Below are 21,949 nucleotides of genomic sequence, written 5' to 3'. Positions count from 1 at the left end.
CAACTACATATATCAACACAGACAATTGTCAGCTAAACCAATCACCCAAGCTTAAATAGCAGACATTAGGAACAGAATGTGGAGATTAAACACACAACATTCAATATTTCTGTAATATGGAATAAGGAGTGTTTGTGACATTTAGAGTAGTCAAATGGCAATCAGTGGTAGCCTTTAAAACCTATTTGAAAATTCTACAATGAAACCAATGCTATTAATTCCATTTTATTTTATAAGGGTCTTTGTCAAGTTTATCAGTTTGAAAACGATCCATTCATAATCACCACTTAAAGACAAAATCTCCTATAGACTAATGATTTCCATTCTGCTACCTACAGTTCACCTTACTCTTTGTTCTATGATAGCCACACGTCATTTCACAGGATCTGAACTATACAATTATGTATCAGAGACAAAATATTTTTCAAGTTTGCTTTCAAATGATACCTACAAAGAAGAAATGAAGTTTTCAAGTTTACAGAAAAACCATACTACTACAACAATTGACCAATATAAATATCTTAATACTTATTTATTCTGTTCTATTGATAAGAATACTAATGCATATGCCCCCACCTGTACTCTCCCTATGCTATCATTCTGACACTTAAGAATATCTCAACTTGCAACCAAGATTTACAACCACTGTTCCTATCAATCAAATGGTGATACACCAAAATCCCAATTCTCCATGAATTTTTACATATTGAAATTACATTATTTATTTAAGACTAAGAACTGGGCCTTTATAAAAAAACAAAGATAGCCACATCAGTTTCATCCATATATATGATACTACCTATTCAATTTATTAAAAATTGTAATAAACATAATCAAACTAGTGCTCCAAACTTATGCTGTTCAAGTGGAAGACACTACAAGAGAAGACACAATAGAGACTGCCTTGCAATAAGAAGTACAAATTCCTTCTATAGAAATGGGAGAAATAAAAGGACAAATCTAGTTGTCTAAAAGACAATTCACTGTACACATTTTATTTACAGTTTTGTACACTGTCTTAATATGAATGGGACCGCTTTTCTACTTGAGCCATTTTTAACCAAAGCAAAATAACCTAAGTAATACAAAGTGTTAAAATACAGCATAAAGATACAAAAACAGACACACTAATTCTAGTTAGGAATGTAATTATGATGTTACATTTTTTTATAATCCACAATTATGTTTAGGAAATCACACAAACATAGATCACTGATTTGAATGAAATGCATAAATTTGTAGCAAAGTTTTGTAGTTACAAAAAACAAAAAAATTACCAAAGAATGCACAAAATTAATGTTTATTCCACCTTTGTGTCATATTCCTGGATCCTTCACCAATGTTACATGAGGAAAAACAAAAGCAAAACAAATGGAAAACTGAAATCAGAATCACTAATGTTATCAAATAGGGAAACAAATAAATTAAAATCTAGCAGCCATCAGCAAGAGTACAGCAAAGATAATGCTGTCAAAAGAAACAAAGAAAATTGCTAGAAAACTGTATGCATCATACTCTTTCAAACCAGCAAAATATGCCCCTGCATACAATGGAACATAAACTCAATTTTTTTTCCTATTAAGGTATAGAAACGCAAGTTCTTTTGAATATTGTGGATGGGTAAAACTTGTTTGTAATGGTAATTCTACTAAGCTAATACAGAGTGGGCCAGGAACACATTTATGGATTCTGGGGATGATGTGGACTGTAATTCTTTGATTGAGATAGTGGACACTATAATAAAAATTTAAAAAAAAAATGAACACAGAAGTACAAGACAAAGGCGAATGAGACTTCTCTTATATCTGAGTAACATTTAGATGGAATCAAATTTAAATGCAGTCCACTCTGCTTTTGAAGAGGCTTTGGTTCAGCTCCCAAATCTCGATTGCTTGACGCAGTCTCCTATGAGAATACTCAGAAGGTGTCTTCTTAAACAACAAACCTATTTTTAGTGGTGGAGCCGCTCTTAGTAGCTGTGTCTGCGTGGGACTGATAACCAATCACTATCTTTGGAGGAAGTCCTAACCTTTCCTTGTATACTCTCCTAGAAGACAAAGAAGAAAGTGGCCATTTATTTTTATTCACCAAAACAAATTAATTTTAAAAATTCATTATCAGTCTTAATATCTAAAAACACACTGAGTAAAATAGAAAAATTGAACACCCTTTTCCTTTTAGCTTGATTTACACTTTATATTTCCATAGCAATCTTAGTTAATCACTTAACAAATATCTAAGACCCAATCAGATATATATCAAGTACTGTAATAATTGTCACTAAACCAACAGTGAGCAAAGTAGGGTCAGTTCCTGGGCCCATGGCATTTATAGTAAGTAGAGACAAGTAGGGAAAACACAATCAAATAATTACAAATACAAATGATGAAACTGTTACCACAGGCATACTTAACTTTCATAAAAATAGGTAACATGCACATGTCTATTTCATTTTTTGACCTCAAATGTTACACTATACATATGAACACAGTAAATACTGTATACTACTATACCATTACATTTGCCATACCTAATACTGAAAAGATTAAAGAACAAAGCTAAACATTTTGAGGGAAATTTATAATTTTCTCAGGATAAGTTAAAACATACATAATTTCTGCCTTAAATATAACCCTACAACCTTATTTTCAAGTAAGACGTTATTAGAGATGGGGTTATAGGCTCAGGGGTAGAAAACTTGATTTGCACGTAAAAGGTCCTGGATTCATCACTGGGGGAAGGTGGGGATATAAAAGAGGGAACTAACCATTTGGTCCCAGAACATGTGACTACTGTAAAGAATAAAATGTGAATGAGTGCCAAATACCACTGTATCATACTGTATAAATCAGAGGATCTAATCTCATCTGCTATATTAAAGAAAGCTCCTTTTTAGAGTCATGAGAAAAAAAGAAAAAAAGGTGCATCTCTGAGGGCTGAGAACCAAAAATAAGGCTGTGCTGTTATGGATCACAAATGAATGTCAGGCTTGGCTAACAAAGACCCAGGGAAAGATCACAGAGAGTGTCATACATCAATATAGAAATCTAAACCTTTATTCTTAGAAAAAATATAGCAAAAATATTTTTAAGAAGCAATAAAAATCAAATAAAAATAAGGGAATGTATACTTTTATGGAGCATCACCCAAAATGATACTCCACCATTCCAACTTTTTCATACTCCACCCCTGCTTCAGAAGCTTTTACTAACTTCCTCCAAATAGAGTATCTAAAAATACTTTTTATAATAAGTGAAAATGACTATTAGATTAAAATTATGGCGTAATGCATTCCCTACAAATATAATTCCTCAATAAAAATGTCAAAACCCATAGTACTGACTCATACAAATTAGAAGGGCTAAAATATTTTTTCCTTAAAAAATTATCAAAATGTTTTAGATTTCAAAATTATTTAATGCTGACACAAATACAAAACTTTCATAAGAAAGAAACCTATATTTTTTTAACTATTGTTTTCAAAGTAAAATGAAACTCCTAAACTGATGTTTTGATGCTGATGGAAAGATCTTAAATATGATCAACTCCTTTCTTATAGAAGCCCCACATAGAATGAAACCTGAAAAAGGATTGGAAGGTATGTTCCTAGGAGAATTTATAATGTTTGAAAAATCACCAAATGAGCAATTCAAACATTTTGTGATCTATAACTACCTAGTACTTATTAACATAGAATTAAACCGCAAATTTTACTAATTTAATAAATTTACTAAAGTAATTATAATAAAAAAAATCCTAACAATAATGTTTGAAAGTAAATGACTTGTTGCAAAGAACAAAATTTACCCCAAAAAAAAAGAAAAAAGGAAAAATCTATACATGTGGATTTTAAATATGGACAAAACTTAAAATGTTTATTTTCAAGTAAAATTCTATGTAGTGTACATATATGTGGAAATTTCACTATCATGTGCTAATACTCACTGAATTATGATGGTTTATACATTTGTAGTTTTCAAAGTAGCACTTTTATTCCAAATAGCACTTTCCAAATTTGAGAAAAATACATTTTCATTACTTAGTAAAAGAATAAAGTACTGCAAGCTAAAGTAGAGTGCTCTAAGAATTACATACTAGATAAGAAAAAGCAACTTTACAGGATTAGAAAAAAATATTATATAAGTAAGACAATGAGCACCAACAGGAGTTCAAAATTATAAAAATTGTCATTAAAACAATACAAGGAAAATAATGGTTTACAAACCCAAGTATTTCTAAACCACAAGTAAAAACTCCAGGTTTCAGTTACCTTAATATTGTCAAAGAAGTAGGCAAAGAGCAAAACCTTACCCTATATGTGTAACAGCCTCTCTGTTTTCACATTCAGTAGTCCATATTGCTATCTTATCACCTTTAGCTCTAACATTAACAACAGCTCCACATACATCATCACTGTAGTCATCAAAAGATTCTCCAATAAGGCACAGCAGCTTCAAAAACAACAACAAATCCCAAATTACATCCAATAGATTATAAACCACTTAATTAGATGGCAAATGTTTCCTTATGTATTTGTATACATACAAATAATAAAATCAGCTTTTAAATGTCTAAATTTTACATATGCATATGATTATTTGGCTTGACTGTTTAAATATTTCAGTTGTTTTAATTTTTTCATCAAATTGGGCAACTGATGTCAGGGAACAGATAGTGATGTTATGTTGTTAATATTCATTTGCCTTGCTGCTGGTTATACTTGTTGGCAAACAAATGATTAATGAGATAATGTGAAATAGCTATTCATGGTTAGATTGCCATGTTGCTTTTTCATAAGAACATGCTGACTTTTTTTTGGGGGGGGGGGATGATAAAACATAAAACTTATCATTTTAACCATTTTTAAACACGTAGTTCAGGGGCATTAAAAACATTTAACATTGGGCAACCATTATTACCATTCATCTCAAGAACTTTCTTCATTTTGCAAAACTGAAATGTCCTGACTTTTTAATGAGGAATTCTAAACTGTTATTTACTGATGACCTTTTCCAAAAGCAAAATCAACTCTATTCTTAAAAAACAAAACAAACAAACAAAAAGAACTCATTCAAATATTTAAGTGCTAACTACAGGGGCTGGGGTTGTGGCTCAGCAGTAGAGCACTCGCCTAGCGCTGGGTTCGATCCTCAGCACCACATAAAAAATAAATAAAATAAAGGTTTTTGTGCCCAACTATAACTAAAAAAACATTTTTTTAAAAAAAAAAGGTTACTGAAACTTTTTTAGGTTGAATGGTATTAATAATCTGTTTACTTCTTTCTAAAAGAAAATGTAGCACACATACAGCAATGCTATAAATGGGTTGCAAATCCATTAAAAATCTTATAAATTCCAAAGTTAATGAAATGACCAGGGTAATCTTATTATGGAAGGTGGAATTTTAATTCCAATCATTTTAATTAGACTTAGTATGGCAGAATATTTCACCATATTAGCACATAAGGTATACAGGATTCATATGATAAAACAATTATTAACTTTTAAGATTTTCTAATGTGGGCATCTTTATTTCCTCTTAAACTAAGTAAACCAAAACAAAATGTAATGTAATATAAGAGTCAGTATTCTAAAACTGCCTTATAATTTTAAAACCTTACTGTCTCTAGCCAAAAACGATCGAGGTCACTTCGTCTCTGCTGTTTGTTCAATGTAATGAGCCATCTTCCACCCCGTTTGTTTTTCTCATCTTCCCACATAGGCTCAATACCATCCTACAGGGGAAGAAAACAACATTATTAAACAATATTGTGACCTGGACTTTGAGGGAGATAACCACTATAATCAGCAAGTAAAATACTGTCAACTTCTTAAACTTTATTATGAACTGCTATGGGTCGAGTTTTTATTAAAAAAAAAAAAAAAAAGCAAAAAGGACTTTAAAAATATCAGGGGTGTGACTCTGTCACCTATTAGTTATCAAACCTTGTGCTTTCCTTAATTTGGAAATGCTTAAACTTTCTGCCTAGCAGACACCTTTTATCAGTTAACTACGTATTCTTCAACACCTAGAAAACACATGCAAAACTTATGCATGCAATTTCAGAATTAATTTATGCTGCATCCTCCAACCATCTGACAAAGTCCATTTATAAATATTTCAAGAAACCCTGCAACCCCTGATTAAGAAAGCCTGACAAGCTCAGTCTATTTAAATACAAAAAGGAGGAACTGGACTGGAGGGAAGAAAATAAAAATCAGAGCTTTCATCAAAATCAATCTCAATATGCCCTTAGAGTAATGTTCTTAATTTCTAATTTTTATACCATAGAGAAAAATATGCTGATGTTAAAAGCCTAGTAACACCAATTTAATTATTAGCCTGTGCATCACAGTAGAAACTATTCTACTGTGGAAAGTTTTCTTAATGAATACCTGAATGGTCTAGTCCTATAATAAATACATGAAATCACTGATTAGGCATACCTTAAAAAGTGAGTAGTCACAGCCAGGCATTAAATTACTAGACAACTGGATATGGTTGTATAGACTAGGCAAAAGAAAAAAACAATTAAAAATATAATATGTAATGAAAGGTTATGTGCTTGCATTATACACACTTAGAAACACGAAAACTTAACACAAAAAGTTCACATGTATTTGTTTTTCTATGAAGTCGATTTCTGAAATGGACAGACAAAACAGATCTTAATGATACGTTCAAGAAACAATTTATAATACAAACTATTTTTAATAATTTTGACAAAAACATTTTGGTACACTGGTTAACTCATACAAATAATTACAAACAAATGTATATATAAAAAACTGAAAATAAAGGCATAAGGTTGCTTAAGTAAATGATAGAACATGAGGGTAATGAACAGTTTGTTCTCAAACACTAAAAAAACAAATCATCACTAGACATCCCAGCAATTCAGGAGTCTGAGACAGGAGGATCTCAGGCTCAAGGCCAGCCTGAAGAACTCAGTGAGACCCCTTCCTCAAAAAATAAAACAGGCTAGGGGTATAATTTGGTGATAGAGTATCCCTGGATACTGGGGGGAAGGAAAGAGATCAAGAGAAAACATGAACCTGATCCTCAGGATTACATGATTTAAATAATCAACATCATTATCCTTAAAGTTTATCCAAAAGTAGAATGATTCCCAAAAACTATAAATTTTACTAGCTAGTTAGCAGAATGATTACTTGGAAAACTTTTTTAAAAATATAATAGTTCTAAGCTCTACCATCTGGAATTATAATCATTTACATATAGCATGGAACTGATATTTCTAAACCATTTCCAAATACAAAACTAGCAGAATATTTGCAATTGCTTAAACATTCACTTTCCTGATAGTAGATGGCTATATCATGTGATTCCTGTATTCTCTTACCGCAAAATTGTTTTTAAAAATTGGCAAAAGGGGGCCAGGATTGTGGCTCAGTGGTAGAGCGCTTGCCTAGCATGCATGAAGCACTGGGTTGGATCCCTGATACCACATAAAAAATAAAAAACAATAAATAAAATAAAGGACTGTGTCCATCTACAACTAAAAATTTTTTTTTTTTAAATTGGCAAGAGAATGCTTTGCCTATGTCAAACATTAGATGGCAGAAATTAATTAACCTCAGTCATATGCTACAGACTGTTATGCTTAGGTTCTCTTAGAACTAACTATTTAAACCTAGTATGGAAATATCTCAAAGAAGAGTTTTAAGAAAGAACTTGGCATCTTCTGATCAGATTACATAGGGTAAGACAACTATTATAATCCCAGTTTGGGTAAAAGAGCATGTTCCATAAGATTTGTGGGATCATTACCTAATGGTAACTTCCCAAACAATGTTATCAATGACAGCTTCAACTAGGCAACAGAAGAAACCTGATAATAACGATGACTCAGCATTAACACTACTAATTTCGTACAATAAGTGCTTAGTATGAGAGCACATTTCTTCAATGGAATTTAAGATGAAAAGCCTAGCTAATGCTATATTTGCCACTTCTTTTCTTATTCAGGTGCTCTAAGGTCTGTTTAGTTTATGAGAATTTATAATAGCACATTGAACAAAATATTGAGAATATACAGATTGAATCAAAACAAAAATACTCAAAGATTGTTTTTAAGAAATTTATTAGAAAAAAGTAAGAAATTAAGAAGTAATTTAGTCATTAAAGAAAGCTGAAGGATTCCTTCAAATTTCTAAATTATGGTATACAAATCCACTATGAAATGACATTGCCTACACGTACTAAAACGTGTCAGGGCCTTGTGCTTGTATGACATGCACAAGGCCCTGACAATCCCTATCCCCAAACAAAACAGAACAAAAAAATTGTTTAATATTAGAGAATCAGAATCAAAATTTTAAATTGTACTTTGGAGTTATGCACAAGTTTGATACCAAATCAAAGCTTAACTAGAAACAAACTCTGAAAAACATTTCAATTTTTCTTAGTCTATCATAAATTATAATGAACTATCATCACAGATACTATCCTTTTCTTGACATTCCCTTGAATTCTTATTATTTCAGCCTGAGACTTCATAAGAAATTCCTCCAGACATTATACTGAAAACAATTATAGAAATGGACACCAAACAGTGCTCTAGAGTTATGAGGGAGATTTATTTAGGCAACCACTAAAGGATAGAAGTTTCAACTATTTGCCAAAAGTTTTAGGGCAATAAAGGATTTCGAAGGAAAGGATATTTCAGATCAAGGAATACAGAATATTCAGGCCTAGGATAACGGATAGAACCTTTCTAAAACTGATCAGGCATAATCACAAATTCAAACATTCATGAGGAGAAGACAAAGTTCTTCAGATGAACGTTTGTTAACTTCACTCATCCCTCATCCTTCCTGTTGTGGATTCAACTTAAAAGAGAAAAAAAAAAATTACAAATATCCTAAAATAAATGTTTACTTACGCCCAAAAGTCTTCAACAGTATCAAACTTAGAGATCAGTCGAAGGTTTGCTTGCCAAGTTTTACTTTTATCATTTTTAAAAAACCAGAGTGCCCATCTAAAAATAAAAAGTCAGTGTCAAAAAACAGTCATCGTACACCCAAGTTGACATCAGGATTGTTCACAATAGTCAAAAGGTGAAAGCAACCTAAATGGCATCAACAGGTGAATGGATGAACAAAATGTTGTGCTGACATAAAATTATCATTAATGATATGATAAGGCAAATACTGTATGATTCGTCTTTAATGAAGTGCCTAGATCAGTCAAAATCAGAGACAGAGAATGGTGATTGTGATTGCCAGGGGCTACAGAAATAGTAATAGAAAATTGTTGTTTAACGGGTCAGGGGTCAGCTATTATTTGTAAGATGATGATACTTCTGGAGATTAGTTATACAACAAGAATGTAAATGTATTTACCATTATTAAACTGTACCATATTAAGGGTAAATTTTATGTGTATTTTACCACAAATATTTTTAAAAACTGAATTGTAGTTGATATCCATTGGTAAATAATGAATACTTTTCTCTATTTTATTTAAAAAATATTCATTTTAGCTGGGGATGTAGCTCAGTGGTAGAGGATTGGCCTAGCATGTATAAAACCCAAGGTTCAATTCTGAACACCAGAGGGGGGAGGAAAAAGGGCTTTTTTTTTTTTTTTTTTTTGATGTACTATTTCAATAGATTCCCTGTAACATCTAGAGACCCTGAGGTTAATCTCTCAGGGGATTTCATATAAATATGGGAGAGAAAATCACAGTGTGCAAAGAACTGTATGGTAAGAGATAAATAAGCACAAGGAAAAAATAGACTAGACACACACTTAGCCATAAAGGAAGGTTAGAAACAAGAAGGCTGAATTTTGAGAGGAACAAATAGCTATCAGACAAAGAGGAAGAAATGGGAGTGTTAGGAACAGGAAAAACTATTAAATTTGATTCTACATTTATTGAAACATACAACTGGGAACACAAATGGATTAATACTGCAAAGATATGTTCTGAAACAATGTTAACCAGTTTCTATATAACTGTATATACTTCCATTTAAAAGTTTTATTCCTAAATAATTATAATAGTACACACACACCTAATATTACATATGCTAATTTCTCCTATACTGATAATAAACACAGTAAAATTACAATAAAATGTATCATCCCAAGATGATTCACCTTTAGAAGAACTGAATTTCAATATTCTCTGAAATGTAATACAGTAAGCCCTTGGTATCCAGGGTTCAGCATCCTCAGATAGAAAATACTCAGCTTAAAAAAAAAAAAAACAACTTTTGCCCATATTGAACATACAAAAAAATCATTCCCTAAGTACAGCACAACAACTATTAACATAATAGGTATTATAAATATAGGAGGCTGTGCAAAGGTCAAATGCAAACACTACACCATTTTATATTAACTTGAACATCCTTTGGGGTCCCACAACCAGAGGGAGGACTGTAACAAAGGTAAGTAAAAGAGAAATTCCATGTTTTCATCAATATAAATGATATCTGAAGGGCTTTCCAAATTATATATTTTATAGTTCCATGATTGATGCCTAGTACCCCAGTTAGACACAAAAAAGAGATGCATATGAACATGTGCTTGAATAATTTGTATGTATTTGCCAATCACTATAAAGGGGAAAAAAGGCAGAACAACTATCACAAAATTCGCAAGATAAAGTACGATATTCTAAATTTAAAACAATAATATGGTCTCTTTTAAAAAGAAAACTGTGCTTAGCCTTTAAACATAAAGGTTTATAAAATAACTGGGAGCTGGGTCCCGTGGAGCATGCCTATTATCCCAGTGGCTTAGGAGGCAGGAGGATGGAAAGTTCAAAGCCAGTCTCAGCAAAAGCAAGACGCTAAGCAACTAACTCAGTGAGACCCTGTCTCTAAATAAAACAGAAAACAGGGCTGAGGATGTGGCTCAGTGGTCAAGTGCTCCTGATTTCAATCCCCCCCCCCCCGTACCTGTACCCCCAAAAAAGGAAAGAAAATAACTGGGTTACTAGACAAAAATGTTTGTACAAGAATGTTTTTAATTTAATTTTAAGACTCTTTAAAGTGTGGTTTGCCGACCCCAGGGGACCCTTTTTCATATATAATTCTAAGACACTATTTATCATTCATTATTGACAATGTGCACTAATGGTACAAAAAGGATAAATCTGCTGATGCCTTAGCAAGAGACAGAGACAAACGATACTAATAGTCCCTGTATCCTTTATCAACTCTGCCAGGTTCATTTAAAAATGTCTTTGACAAAACAATAAAAATTATGTTCTTGTTGAATTTTATTTGTTTTCATATTATGCATGTAAAGCACTTCTACAAGGCACAACAAAATATGACGCTTAGACAACTATTTGATTTGTGAGGGGAACTAGCCACTAATATCATATTTACTTGAACAAAATAACTGATAAGCCATGGTTATTGCTTAGGAAATGAATAGTCTGTGACTTAAAATTTGAGCTTTCAGGATAAAAATTTTAATTTTGGAAAGCTTTCATTTGACACTGTAAGCTGACACTTCCTAAAAATTAAAGACTTTTTTGATGAGCTCAGAGGTATAGTAATGAATTATTATTTCAAATTTCTACACAATGAAATGTGTTGACATTCACAGGATCTACATTACTCGCTGAATCAATTATTTCCCAAATGATTAATGTGTGATCACACATAGGTAAAATACCCACACCAAATGCAAGGAAGACCATGGATTTTTAACATAACATTGTAGGAAAAGTTTTTGAATATGGTTTCAGATTCTACACTGCAAGTAATCTATAATATATCTAGTATTGGGGGAAATATCCATAATTATCTTAGAAGGCTACTTAAAATTCTCCCTTTTCTAGCAAGGTACTGGTGTGAGACCACATTTTCTTCTTATACTTACATTGAAACAACTAATCTTCACAGATCAAATGCAAAAGCAGCTATGAAAATCCAGCTGACTTCTAGTAAGTTATGTTTTTCATTAAATAGATTGCAAAATGCTACTTTTCCTTTGTGTTTTATTTCAAAATTATTTTCATTAAAAATAGATTACGTGGGGTACTGGAGTTGTGCCCCAGTGGTAGAGCACTCGCCTAGCACATGCAAGACCCTGGGTTCGATCCTCAGCACCACATAAAAATACATAAAATAAAGGTATTGTGTCCAACTACAACTAAAAAATAAATTTAAAAAATAGACTTATAGCGGGGCTGGGGATGTGGCTCAAGCGGTAGCGCGCTAGCCTGGCATGCGTGTGGCCCGGGTTCGATCCTCAGCACCACATACAAATGGAGATGTTGTGTCCACCGAAAACTAAAAAATAAAATATTAAAATTCTCTCTCCCTCTCTCCCTCTCTCTTAAAAAAAAAAAAGACTTATAGGGGGGCTCGGGATGTGACTCAAATGGTAGCGTGCTCGCCTGGCATGCGTGAGGCACTGGGTTCGATTCTCAGCACCACATAAAAATAAAATAAAGATATTGTGTCCATTAAAACTAAAAAAAAAAAAAATAGACTTATGTGGACTGGGGTTGTAGTTCAGTTGGTAGAGCATTTGCCTTGCATGTGTGAGGCACTGGGTTCAATCCTCAGCACCACATAAGAATAAAATAAAGATATTGTGTCTCTCTACAGCTAAAAAAAAAATGTTTTAGGTTAATGTAATGAATTAAATGAACACATTTCAGCATTTATTATAAAAATAGTTAAATAATTGGGGCTGGAATTGTGGCTCAGTGATTGAGAGCACTCGCCTAGCACAGGCGGGACCCGGGTTTGATTCTCAGCACCACAAAAAAATAAAGGCATCGTGTTGTGTCCGTCTACCAAAAAAAAAAAAAAGATATTCTCTCTCTAAAAAAAAAAAATAAAAAATAATAATTAAATAGCAACATAAAAATTTACACAATCAAAGTTCTGTGGCGTCCTCAAGAATGTTTAAGAGTATAAAGAAGTTATGACACCAAATCTTTGAGAAATTATTTATATAAAATATAATAACACCACACAATAGCCTCTCCTGCTTTAGGAAGGTTAATAACCCTAATATACAATGCCTGGAAAATAATTCTCAAATTGTTAAAAGTCTAAAAGCCAAGAACAGAATTTAGCAAGGGTAGTCTTTCTCCTAAGAAATCTGAAATTTTACCATATAGACACAATCAAAAAAGTAAACAAGCCCATAAGGATGTAAAGTGCAGCACTATTTGTAAATAGGAAAAAACTATATGCTCATTAATGCAGATCAGAAATTACATGTGTATGTATATGCATATGGCAGAAATTTAAAACAAGGCATATAGCTATACTGAATATTGTATGCATGTACGAGTATCCAACAACAAATCTCATATCAGTATGTGTAACTATAATGCGCCAATAAAATAATGTGGGGGGGGATAAATAAAACAATAAGGCAAAATCTGCACAAACAAACAGTACAAGTCATTTGTATAAAAATATACATGTGCATATTTAAATTAAATTCTGGAACAGTACAAATCAAATCTAATACTGACAACTTTGAGAAAAAAGTAAAAGAGATTCAGAAAGCCAAAAATTTTTACTTTATATATTTGTTCCCTGTTCATTTAATCATTCTTATTATTATGGGTTCTTTAGAAAGACAATATAAAACTTATAAAATATTTATAAGAAGTAAATAAAGAGAAAATTTAAACCATAAGGCATCATTTTTCTTAAAAATTATATCTGCTCTTTTACACAAAAAGTAGATTTTAGAGAAACTAAAATCCCCAGAGTCTTCATTTTTAGGATTTCATACATTTGTTTACTAGTAACACTTCAGGAATCTCAGAATTCTTTCAAGCTGGAAGGAATACGTACCTTGATTACTTCTTTACACAATAACACCACTAAGAATTGTGCTAACAACTTGAATGAATATACAGAGATACCACTGAAAATAGTGAGAAAAAAAATTCTGGAGCTACTGTCACACTGAATTAAATGAAACTGCGGTTCAACTTATTACTTGGGCAGAATGCCTTCCTAAGAAAGGATTTTACCCTTCCAGAATTATTTGACTTTTGAAGTTTCACTACCTGATAATCCCCATTTTCTAGTAAAACTGATGTGTTCCTCACTGAAGGAGACACTGAACCACAGGTGTCCTGTGAGAACACTTCATAAAGTATGTTTGGATTATTGCTTTAAAAAGTATCCCATGATAATGAAAGACTAAAAAACATACAAAGACTATAAAGAGGTGCTGGGGCTGAGTGGTAGAGCACTTGCCTAGCACATATGTAGCACTGGGTTAAATTCTCAGCACCACATTAAAAAAATAATTAAATAAAGTCATTGTGTATCCATTTACAACTAAAAGAAAATATTTTAAAAAGACTGTAGGGGCTGGGATTGTGGATCAGCGGTAGAGCACTCGCCTAGCACGTGCGGGACCCGGGTTCGATCCTCAGCACCACATAAAAATAAAGGCATTGTGTTGTGTCCATCTACACCTAAAAAATAAATATTTAAAAAATAAAATAAAAAAGACTGTAAAGGGAAAATATTCTTTTAGCTAAAGGAAACTTAATTATAATAGGCCTCTTTCAAGTAATCATAATAAGATCTGCCCCCCAAAAAATAAGAAAAAATAAAAACAACAGGAATTGAAATAAAACTTTAAGATCCTCAATTAATCCCACCTAACTTTTCCTCTAGGTTCTTAAACTATTTCTGAGTTGCCAGCATCAGTGAAATCAAGTTAATTTTCAATACACAATCCAGAAAAACAATCAGAAAAACAGAAACAGTATAAGTGAGAAGGAGTGGGTAGTTGTGGAAAACTACACATAATGAACTTTGACTTCCTACTATACTGTTAAGTATGAAAACATCCTCATCTCCCCACTTCTCCTTTCCTAACTTGTCTCTTAAATACAACCAACCTCTAGTCTGTCTACACCTTGTACCTCTCCTTTTTCATTCCAACTTTGAGTTACCTGTGCTTGCTTTACATATTTGTATATGCCTTATTCACTCTTCAAACTGCCCCAATTTGTATCATCTACACTGTAAAAAAAAAAAAAAAAAAACTTTCCCCCTTTAAAAAAAATGACTTATTTATTCATTTTTTTAATAATAGCTATGTGAACCTTTTTTAAATAAGAGCTATGTGAACCTTTCTTTATTTGACCTTTTAGGTACATATGCTATCCTAAAAACAAACTATTTTGTTTCCATGATCCTCCACTTCCACAGTCTGTATGTCTACATCCTTCACAGGCATTGTCCCTCAACACAAACCCTCTATTTGTTGATATCTCAGACATTTGTCTTGAGTCAAGTTCACTTCTCCTTAAGAGAATTAATTACTATTATAGCTTCAATTACAACCAATACAGATGAATTTCAAACCAAACTCTAATCTAGTTCTGAGCTCAAGATTCACACACAAAACTGCCTGATGTTCATGAGTCATCCAAATGAAAATGGAAGCCTCAACCTGAGGATACAAAAACTAGTCTCATCTAATTTTCCCCTTCAAACCTAACCTCTTCACCATTTTCCTTACTAAGTCAGAAAACCTAGGTGTGTGAGAAAGCTTACCTGTTCTGTAGAGGATGTTTTATATAGTGTTCTGGGTTAGCAACCTCCTGATTAGATTCTGTTTTCTCCTCTTCTGTAGGCGGGGGATTAGGAGTAGGGGTGGTTTCCTAATGGAAACAATATAAAACATTATTCTAATTAAACTTGAGCCAATGATGTCAATAGTCTTTTTTAAGAAGGAATCAGAGAAAATAATTTCATAGAACAGATCAAAAACCAACCTCTAATAACCAGACTCTTCTTCCTTCCAGTGTCTCTTCATTAAGAGAGTTTCTCAAATTTTAAACTATAATTTTTATGAAATACTCAGTATCCACCTACTTGCCCATTTTTTAAATATCAAGATTAAGCAACAAAATTAGGAGAATCAACTATTTTCTTAACATGTCATATTATTGTATATGTTATTATTATTGGGGGTAGACGGAGGACTAAAACTAAGTTTTGGAGAGTATAACAACTATAAAGCAATGGCAAAAAAAAAAAAAGGCTTTGTAAAGTGATCCAGCCAATGATACAGAGGTCCTTGCCTTTACGTCATACTGTTTACCTACTCTATAACTTCAAAGTTTAGCAACTTGACATTTTCAATAATCAATATGCAAAAAAAGAAAGTGGCTTCTTTTAGGTTAGGCAAAATAAATACTGTCACCTAAAAATATCAGAAAGAAAAGGAACCTGAGGACAACTTAAGATAAGTATTCACCACATTTCTCCTATTATTATTGATGCTAGTGTAAACTGATCAAGAAAACATAAAGGAAAGACACCAGAAGCTGAAACAAAGACACCAGAAGCTGAAACAAAAGTTGCAGAGTACAGAGATAGGGCTACAACAGTGTTTGGGTATCAGATTTTGGGTTGTTTTGGTGATTCTGGACATCAAACCCAGGGCCTTGTGTATGCTAGGCAAGCTGCTCTGAGTTTTTACTGCTAGGGTAGGTATCAGATTTAAACTGAACTAACAAAACAAAGTCAGAGCAGATATGCTCTAAAAGATCTCAAATCAGATAGGTGCTTAATACTTGTTTTAAAGAATGCATTTTTTTCTTATCAACTTAGGATATGTACAGCAACTTCATTCTACTACCCTATAAAGTTACTCAGATCATGGGCTATGTCTTGATTTTGCTCATAATTACATTGTTAATGACCACAGTGCTCAAACTCACAGGAACTATGAGCTCTTAAAATTGAATAAATTCAAGCCAGGCGCAGTGACTCACACCTGTAATCCCAGTGGCTCAGAAGGCTAAGGCAGGAGAATCACAATTTCAAAGCCAGTCTCAGCAAAAGCAACTAAGTGAGACCCTGTCTCTAAAAACAAACAAACAAACAAACAAACAAACAAACAAACAAAAACAAATAGGGGGCTGGGGATGTGGCTCAAGCAGTAGCGAGCTCGCCTGGCATGCGTGCGGCCTGGGTTCGTTCCATCCTCAGCTCCACAAACAAAGATGTTGTGTCCGCCAAAAACTAAAAAATAAATATTAAAAAAAAAAAAAAAATAGGGCTGGAGATGTGGCTCAGTGGTCCAGCGCCCATGTTCAATCCCTGGTTACCCACCCCCACCAAAAAAAGAGAAAAAAAGGAATTAAAATGTTTACATAAGGGCTGGGGATGTGGCTCAAGTGGTAGCGCGCTCGCCTGGAGTGCGTGCGGCCCGGGTTCGATCCTCAGCACCACATACCAACAAAGATGTTGTATCCGCCGAGAACTAAAAAATAAATATTAAAAATAAAATTCTCCTCTCTCTCTCTCTCTCTCTTAAAAAAAAAATGTTTACATAAAAAGATTCAAAATTTACATGCCATTAGGAGTGCAGTTTAAGCTTTATTTATTTTTTTTAAAGAGAGTGAGAGAGAGAGAGAATTTTTTTAATATTTATTTTTTAGTTATTGGCGGACACAACATCTTTGTTGGTATGTGGTGCTGAGGATCGAACCCGGGCCGCACGCATGCCAGGCAAGCGTGCTACCACTTGAGCCACATCCCCAGCCCCAGTTTAAGCTTTATTAATAAGTATCTAGCAATCAGCCAGACATTACTAGACACACAAAGAATTTTTAAAAAGACAACTAAAGATCCCTAAAAGACATCCAAAGATGATTCAAAAACGTCCACAGAGACTTAGTAATGACGATTAATATGGTAAAACAGAAGATGGGGGATGGGGATGAAATTAAGAGTTATTTGAAAAGGGAATTGAATCCATTTTTTTAAAAGAATCAAGAGTTGTGGCTCAGTGGCAGAGCACCTGCTTAGTGAGGCACTGGGTTTGATCCTCAGCATCACATAAAAGTAAACAAAATAAAGGTATGCTGTCCATCTACAATTACAAATTTTTTTTTTAAATGAAGACATCAAAACATAGTTTTGAACAGACAAGACTCTACCACATCCTCTCACCCACCCACTCACTGGGCCACTCCCAATGGATTCCAAGTGAAATGAATATCAAAGGCAGTCTTCAGCCTATAAGCAATAGGATCCCAGATGGAATTCTGGAGATGTGAAAAAGAATAACATATCAAAAAAGGTTAAGTATCTGGGTAAATGCAGGAAGGATCACCGGCATAAAAGAGCAATAATACTGTCACGTGGGTTTAAAACAATGACGAAAACAATGATGATCCCACCAAAGGGTTTGTAAGGTTGGGTATGCCAGCAAAATATATCCTTCTTCCAAAAGTACAGTACAGATTGAATAAGTAGCCTTTATCCAAAATGCCTGGGACCAGGAGTGTTTCAGATTTAAATTTTTTTTCAGAATGAGATGTCTTAGGGATGGGACCTCAATCTTAACTGGGAAATTTGTTTCAAATGTACCATATAAACACAATTTGAAGGTAATTTTATATAACATTTTAAATAATTTGTACAATAAATTTTTATATTGAAGTTGAAGGAGTTGGAACAGAATTTCTTCCCTTGGTGACACTGAAGAAATCAAGAGTTGTGCACTTGTGTTTTAATGGCAACCTGTCACATAAGGGCAGGTTTTTCCTCTTGGGCTCAAAAATTTTCAGATTTTGGAGGCTCAACCCGTAGTTGTATCCTCATTATAAGCCACATTTTCACAACTTTTATTTAAACCTTTTACCTCAGCAGCATTAAAAAATGAAGCAAATGAGGAATTACAAGTTTCACAGGGTCCAAAATATCATCTTCTAACTCATTTAATGCTTTCCTTCCATTATTCTTCTTTTCACTATTAGAATAATGGAAGACTAAGATGATAATCAAATCTATGAATATATAGAAAGAAAAACTAAGTAATCAGGAGAAAATATGCTCATTTCCTAGAATTTAGAAAGTGGTCTTTTAATTTTAAAAGTCCTGCTTTAAATAAGTGACGTAGTTTTTTTTAATCCATTTGATGCAGCTTTGAAGAACATAAAAAATTTGTACCTTTCCTAAGTTAACTATAGTAAAATTAGCTACCCACTTTTAAGTACGTGTGGAAATATGAAACAATAAATATACTAATTTAAAATCTTCTGATCATCACTTTTAATAGCAATTATCTTAATATGTAATACTAAAATAATTGTCTTGGGGCTGGGGTTGTGGCTCAGTGGTAGAGCGCTCGCCTAGCATGCGTGAAGCACTGGGTTCAATCCTTAGCATAACATTAAAAGATATAAATAAAAAATAAAGATATTGTCTCCATCTACAACTAAAAATATATTTTAAAAACTAATTCTTAATTTAATGAGACAATATAGCTTAACATGCAATGTTAAGATAAATGCTTTGAAAAACCATAAAATATTTTTTCTTATTATAAAAACTTTTAATTTTGAATCAAATAACCAAGCTGTTTTTCCTTTCTTAAAATATTTAACTCAGCGGTAGAGTGCTTGCCTAGCATGGGCAGGACCCGGGTTTGATCCTCAGCACCACATAAAAATAAAGGCATTATGTTGTGTCCATCTACACCTAAAAAATAAATTTAAATAAATAAAATGTTTTTTTAAAAATATTTACCTTAGATAAAAATAAAACAAAATATCCATATTAGATATTTAAAACTTTCAGTCTGATTCTATGGGGATGGTTCAAATTCTATGAGGAAGTCTTATACTGTTTCAATTTTTGTCATTAGAAATTAATAAATGATATCCAAAACAATGTCACGCTGTATTAAATTCTTTATTCAAAAAATGGTTAACAATTATGGAAATATGCCTAATCAGAACAAAGATATGTATTTTGTTTTTAAAAGAATCAGAACAAAAAATGCTTTTAGGTCATTCCTCAGTTAAACATAAATATTAATCAAATGTAACAAATCCTCCAATTTGTTCATTATTTATTTTAATTTGTTAAGCACATTTAATATAAACTGTATATAAAAATAAAATTTAGATATTTTGAAGTTAGACCTCCTATTAAGATTCTCTGATTAATTCAAATGAGGCATGGGATTTTGGATAAATGGTAAACTAAGTAGCCAGGCTATGGGACAAGTGTACCACACCAAGGAAATTCTCTCTGAAACTTTGTAAGGTTTCATGGGATGAATTTTTAAAACTGTTCCAATCACTTAAAAAAAAAAAAAATCTGCTCCCCGCCATCCCCAGAATTGGGGAATGAACACAGGGGATCCACCACTGAGTTATGTCTCCACCCTATTTCATTTGAGATCATCTTGCTAAATTTCCCTTCAACTTAGCAATCCTCCTACCTGGGATTACAGGCATGTACCAGTTCAATCATATATTTTTTAAATATTGAAGACAGGAAGTACAGATGATCATGTGGGTATGTATGGAAACTAAGAAACACTTCAAAGAACAATTCTCTAAGAGATACAAACTTGTTTTCAAGGTTGCTTCCTATATAGCACAAATAGTAAAACAGTTTTAAATTTACATTCAATTTAAAAACAAAACTCTAATGAAAAGTCTCACCACATCCCTCTCCCTATTATTTAAGGCTGGTGGTATACCAATTAGAAAACTTCATGAGAAATTTTGTCTTAACATCCATATTTTCCAATCACCTGGACAAAAAGTAAAGGTTAATTTAATAATTGACTACTTTCAAAGTAATCAAACACATTTTTAACTTGAAAGACAACCTCCCCTTGAAAAGCCATTGTATAATGGGTAGAATAGGGAGCAAGTGGTGCCATGTTTATCTAGAAGATGATAACCAGTATACCTGAAAGATAGGGTTCGTGAAACCAAAGATATAGCTAGAATGGTAAGTTGGAGTGAGATTTTGATAGGTGCCTCAAAGGTCAGGCAGTAGAAGTCATTAACTGGAAGGTAAAAGAGATTTAATATAGATGGCAAGTAAGGAAATAGAAAAAGACAACCAGTTTATATACAAAGTATTAAAACTGATTTTAGATTTGCTGCATTTGTTGAGATTCAAATAAAAATGTTCAGTATTATAATTTAGCAACTCCAGCTCAGTAGGTGGTCTTAGCAACAGAAGTTGACAGGGGAAGAAAAAAAATCAAGCAAGAGTAGGGACAAGTCACAAAGAATCCAAGGGAGCATTTTAGTACATTCAGCAAAAATTAGTACATATTATCATATTAGCCCTATAGAATGATCCTAATATAAGAAAGCTAAATATTTCCCAGATCTAGTGCTATTACTCTGCTTTCTCTCATAAATCTGACTTAATTTTAAATTCTCAATATGTTCAAATCTATTTCCTCCAACTACAAAACATGCTTTTTCATTGCTTTGAATATTCAAATTTCTCACCAACTCTTAATCTAAATATACATATAACTACCTCTTCTAGAAATAATGATGAGCTCTCCTCCCTCAAGATACCTGTTTACGTCCTCCATTACCTTCATACAACAAATATTTATTCCTAAGAACTTTCAGATTCTCCTCCCCAACATTAGGAGACATAGCCCAATCCTTAATTTGAAGTATATAAAAGCCAATGGTTTGCTGAATAGTCCCTACGCACTAAAATTGACCTGAAGCAGTAATTCAAAGTGTGGTCCATAGTACTGGTGGCTCACCAACTGGTTACAGTTTTCAGGGAAGTTAAGGCATAAAAATGGAAGGTAAATACTTTGTAACAATTTGGTAGTAATTATATATGTGAGATGAAACTTTTCAAATTCAGGAATACATTTTTGTATGCATTTTTTCATCTTTATCATTTTACAAACCTAACAGCTTTATAATTATTTTACAAAAAACAAAAGCAGGTCAGGTATACTGGTGCACACCTGTAATTCCAGCTACTCGAAAGACTGACGCAGGATCACAAGTTTGAGGCCAGCTTGGACACTTAATGAGACCTTGTCTCAAAAAATAAAAAGGACTGGGGATGTGGCTCAATACTTTCCTAGCATGTGCAAGGCCCTAGGTTCAATCCTTTATACCACAAAAACAAGAAAACACAACAAAAACAAAACAGTTTTTCAC

At 32.9% G+C, this 21,949-nt stretch overlaps 1 protein-coding gene across 2 annotated transcripts in view; it reads right to left on the bottom strand.

The window, feature by feature from the left end:
• Positions 1–1,227: 1,227 nt before the first annotated feature.
• The window catches only part of EIF4E (eukaryotic translation initiation factor 4E), a 39,410-nt gene continuing 18,688 nt past the window's right edge, over positions 1,228–21,949 (bottom strand). The window contains exons 2-7 of one of the 2 annotated variants that reach the window (XM_081304465.1): positions 15,540–15,646; positions 8,907–9,002; positions 6,448–6,511; positions 5,622–5,735; positions 4,312–4,451; positions 1,228–2,047 (exon numbers count right to left, since the gene is read on the bottom strand). In XM_081304465.1, coding sequence (XP_081160591.1) covers positions 1,933–2,047; positions 4,312–4,451; positions 5,622–5,735; positions 6,448–6,511; positions 8,907–9,002; positions 15,540–15,646 — 636 coding nt within the window. In that variant the 3' untranslated portion in view covers positions 1,228–1,932. The remainder of the gene's footprint in view (positions 2,048–4,311; positions 4,452–5,621; positions 5,736–6,447; positions 6,512–8,906; positions 9,003–15,539; positions 15,647–21,949) is intronic. The other variant, XM_081304466.1, reaches the window with a different exon arrangement.

This window comes from Spermophilus citellus (assembly GCF_964194105.1).
Source record: "Spermophilus citellus genome assembly, chromosome: 8".
NCBI lineage: Eukaryota > Metazoa > Chordata > Mammalia > Rodentia > Sciuridae > Spermophilus > Spermophilus citellus.
The sequence above is the reverse complement of the archived record's forward strand: the minus strand, read 5'-3'. Positions and strand labels throughout refer to the sequence as shown.